General features: G+C 55.2%; 1 protein-coding gene across 1 annotated transcript; it reads left to right on the forward strand.

Annotated features, from left to right (window-relative positions):
- Positions 1–302: 302 nt before the first annotated feature.
- LOC308609935 (testis-specific Y-encoded protein 10-like) lies at positions 303–2,260 on the forward strand (the record flags this gene model as incomplete). Its single annotated transcript, XM_081259210.1, has 5 exons — positions 303–938; positions 1,471–1,569; positions 1,688–1,799; positions 1,897–2,042; positions 2,172–2,260. Coding segments are annotated over 5 exons (1,082 nt in total), but the record flags the coding sequence as incomplete, so codon positions are not given.
- Between the last annotated feature and the right edge of the window lie 1,882 nt (positions 2,261–4,142).

The following is a 4,142-nucleotide window of genomic DNA, read 5'->3' on the forward strand; positions in this document are numbered from 1 at the left end:
CCACAGGGCGAGGGGCGAGGCAGCCGAGGGTGACGCCCACTGTCCTCGCCCTGATTGGTCGTGATGGGGTCGAGCGGCCTGGGCGTGGCTTCGAGCTCCTTCCTGCCACCCGGTCACGCATGCCTGGTGTCCAAATTTCCTGCGTATGCGTTTCAGGCCTCTTCACCGCAGAGGCTCCAGGGAACGGTTCAGTCCGCAGCGAAGCGTGACTCTAGTTGCTGGGCTTGCGTTGTGTGCGGCCCACGTGCTGAGCTTCCAGCTGCCGCACCTTTTCTTCTGCCCCAGCTCAGAGCCAGGTCCACATGGGCAGCGAGGCGGGGCCCGGGGAAGGTGGCACTGCCCGGGGACCCGGGGTCCTCCTAGGTGTGGGAGGGGGTCCTCAGGAAGCAGGGGCCCGCGGGTCCCCAGGTGTGGTGCGGGAGGTGGGTAGGGTGCTGGCACTAGCTGATGGGTGGGGCGAGGAGGCCGCCATCTTTAGCGGGGAGGTGGTGCAGCAAGGCGCGGCCCTGTTGGAGGGACAGGTGGCGGGGATCGTGGAGGTGTTTTGGCAGCCTGTGGAGGACATGATGGAAGAGGTGGAGGAGGTGGCGGAGGAGCAGCAGCAGGAAGAGCAGGAAGAGCAGAAGCAGGTGGTGGCGGAAGAGCCGGAGGAGAAGCCCCAGGAGCAGGGGCAGGAAGAGCCAGGGCGTGGACCCACGATCACCGGGTCCCCGCTGGAGGCGCTGGAGGCCCTGGAGGCCGTGCAGTTACAGCTGGAGCCTGTGAATAGGCAATGCTTCCGAGGCTACTTTCGTCTCAGACTCACAGCACTTCGGAGGCGGAAGCACTATCTAGAACACAGAAGCACCATCATCCAGAGCATCCCTGGCTTCTGGTTCAAAGTTGTATCCTTAATTTTGTATTTGAGAGACCGTGTTGTGGCCGGGGTAGTGCAAGAGGTACCTAACATAGCGGGCCGTTTGGGCACCAAAATGTATCCATTGGATTGTGCATTGTGGGCACACTCATGGAAATGTGATCCTGAAATGGTGGAGGCGTGTTGATTTTCTGCATAGCAGGAAACAAGACTAGGGCTTTAGTTGCAGAGGTCCAAAAAGGTATTGTCATTAGTACCAGGGCCTCTGGAGACAAAAGAGTTGTCTTGTGCACAGGTTCTTCTTGGAATAACCATCAGGGAAAACGGGGGTGAGAGTGGGGAGTTCTGAATGCTCATCCTAGTTAGAGCCAGGAGTGTTTGCTGTGCGGATCTAAGCTTGTTCTGTCCAGATGGAGATCAGGGCTTCCCTCTCAGAATCGGAGGCTCCCTGTTTTAGTGCACAGATATGCACACCCCGAGGGGCTCATTGTGCCTTCATGCAGTCTGTACTGAAGGAATAGGAATAGATGCTAGTGGGGACTTGAGGTCAGACACTCCCAGGCTACTCTGCAGGCTCGCTCTGTGCTCCCAGCCCTTTCACCTCCGGCGTCTAGAGGCTCCTTGACGTAAAGCAGTTTGTGAACGACCGCCGGATGTCAGCCATGATGAGTGCCCAAGATAAAGACATACTTAGCTACATGACCAACTTGACGGTCAGGCTGGGGAGGCTGAGGCTGGGGAGGAGAGGGGAAATGATTTATCCCGGAAAGCAGGAAGGAGCAGGTCTGCCGGAGAGAGATTTCACCTTCCTCCTCCACTTTGTCCCGGCAGGTGGAGGAACTCAGATATCCCAGTGATTGCCGCAAGATCACGTTGTTTTTCCGGAACAACCCCTATTTCCAGAATGAGGTGGTGGTTAAGGAGTATCTCATTCACGTCACTGGTAAGAGACAGCTCCCTGGATTGTGGGGGAGGGCAGATGGGGTGAGGTGAAGTTGAAACGTGATTTAGTCCCTTCTCCCACGCTCCTTGTCCCACAGGATATAGGGCATCTCATTCCACTCCAATTCAGTGGCACCATGGTTTTGAAAGGGAGGCGTATAGCCGCAGGCACCACAACAGCGGCCTTAACTTCTTCAGCTGGTTCTCTGACCACAGCTGTGCAGGATCTAGCAGGATTGCTGAGGTGGGGTGCCTCTGGGCCTCCTCAGCAATGGCGACGTTGTTCGGCTGCTCGGGGGGAGGGGTGTGGGCCTGGCCTGGCCTGGCCTGGCCTGGCCTGGCCTGTCCCGACCGGGCCCCTTTCCCCGACCAGATCATCGGCGAGGACCTGTGGCCCAATCCCCTGCGCTACTACCCGAGGGAGGAAGGCCCCACCGGGACAGGTGACAGAGAGGAGGACAGGTGGGTGAGGAGCCCAGGGGCTGGGCGCTGAAACGAGTAAGCTGGGTCATTTATTTCACTCATGGAGAAGTTGAGGCTCAGAGACATACAGTGACACCAGGGCGTGAGGGCATCGGGGTGCGACAGCACGTCTGGAAAACTGCAGTGCAGAACTGGTTCTGACTAGGGAAGCTTTAGGTGAGTGAAGCAGCATGAGAGTCAGAGTCACTGAGATTCAGAGGTACACGTCTCTGAACTGTCACTCCATGGCCATCAACCCCACCCTCAGGCCTCCTGTGCCGCCCCCTTAAATTTGGGCTTGCCTCAGATTCCCCCCCACACCCCCTTTCCACAAAGGTCTGTGAGTCCCCTTTGTGCAAAGCCTTACCCCGCTGTCCCATCATTTTTTTTTTTCTGTTTTGATCATCACCGTCATCTTTTAATTTTTTTATGCATCTCCTTCACCTCCCATGGCTATTGTGAGAACAGTGGCCATTTTGTGTAGATTATGAAGAATAGTTTCTAATATGTGGTTGGGGGAAATGTAAGAGATCACAGGGGATGTCACTCTGTCTCCTGGGCAGGGCCCTAAAAAGTTAAAGCGGTCTTTAGCATCGTTCAGAGAGGATGGGTTATTATGCGTGTGCCTGTGTGTGTTTTCAAAGGAACTCCCGATTTTGAGATGCGTGTGATGGAGCATCACCCTCGACCTAAGAAGCTGCTTCGCATGAAGGCGAACGGTCAACATGGTTGTCATGCACACGAAGAAATGAAGAGGGGTCTGGTGGTGAAATGTACAGGGAGGGAGACGCCAGTAAACCTGGAATAAAACCGGAAGATAAATAAACAGCATCAGTTGGATATGGTTGTGTGGCGTTTGTGCAGGGCCTCAGGGTAGATACATCTGCCCCAGGCAGGCTTCTCAGTTTGCTGCCTGGGAATTAGCAGTCCATCGAGAGTTGTAGAGGTGGGGGGAAATCATACTTTGGGACTGCATCAGAGGATGCAGTTCTTCCTGTGGGATGGGGGTTGGGGAAGAAGGAGAAATAAGAGAAGGACTGGTTAACTGGGGCCTGTTATTTTTCCAAGGGAAATGCGGAAGTTCAAGGAAAGGGCCTGGTGAGCAAGGGCCTGAGATTGAAATGCTGGAAGTTAATTTTGTGGGATAGTGGTCCTCCATGTATCCTCCCTGTTGCATGCCATCAGACACTTTAATGGGATACAACGGGGGGAAGCCTTAACATTTAATTCACTGTTGGACCCGATGCCCTTCTAGTGCATGTGAGCACAGGGTCTTTTGCTGAGACAATTAGCCTCTCAGGGCTAGGGTTCCAGACAACATCTTAGGACATGGGGGTATAAGGTGTATGGAGGGCATGTGGGGAGGTGAGGGAGACACGGGTGGGAAGGCAGTGAGGATGTTAGTTTGCTCTGGCAAAGGTGACCAGGGGAAAAGGTAAGTTTGCTGGGAAATGGGTAAGCAAACAAAAACAGATTCCCTCACATCTGAGTGAGCTCACGTGAACTCCGTTCTTTTTTCGGGGGGGGGTGGGACTCAGTTTGGGTACAGAGGGCACACGGGGAGAGGGGAGAGGTGAGGGGAGTGGGGAGTTGGGGATGTTAAACGGGCAAGTGCCAGGCCACCCAGCTGTGAGCTCTCTGTCCCGTGACGGCACAGTGGTTAATATCCCTATCTTCAGACAGGCTTAAGCCCTTTGCCCAAGGCCCGCTTCAGGCCAAGTCCCCAGAAAGTAAACATTTTTCTCATGAACAGTCCGGTAGAGGTGTCCCATCCTCGCTGAATGGCTGGGCACACTGTGTTTCAACCACAAAGGCACGGCCCTTCTTCTGGGGCCTTGCCAGCACTCTGTGCCCCTGAGGCCAATGGGAAGACCTACAGCAT

This window comes from Mesoplodon bidens, assembly GCF_964165515.1.
Source record: "Mesoplodon bidens genome assembly, contig: HAP1_SCAFFOLD_412, whole genome shotgun sequence".
Classification (NCBI taxonomy): domain Eukaryota; kingdom Metazoa; phylum Chordata; class Mammalia; order Artiodactyla; family Ziphiidae; genus Mesoplodon; species Mesoplodon bidens.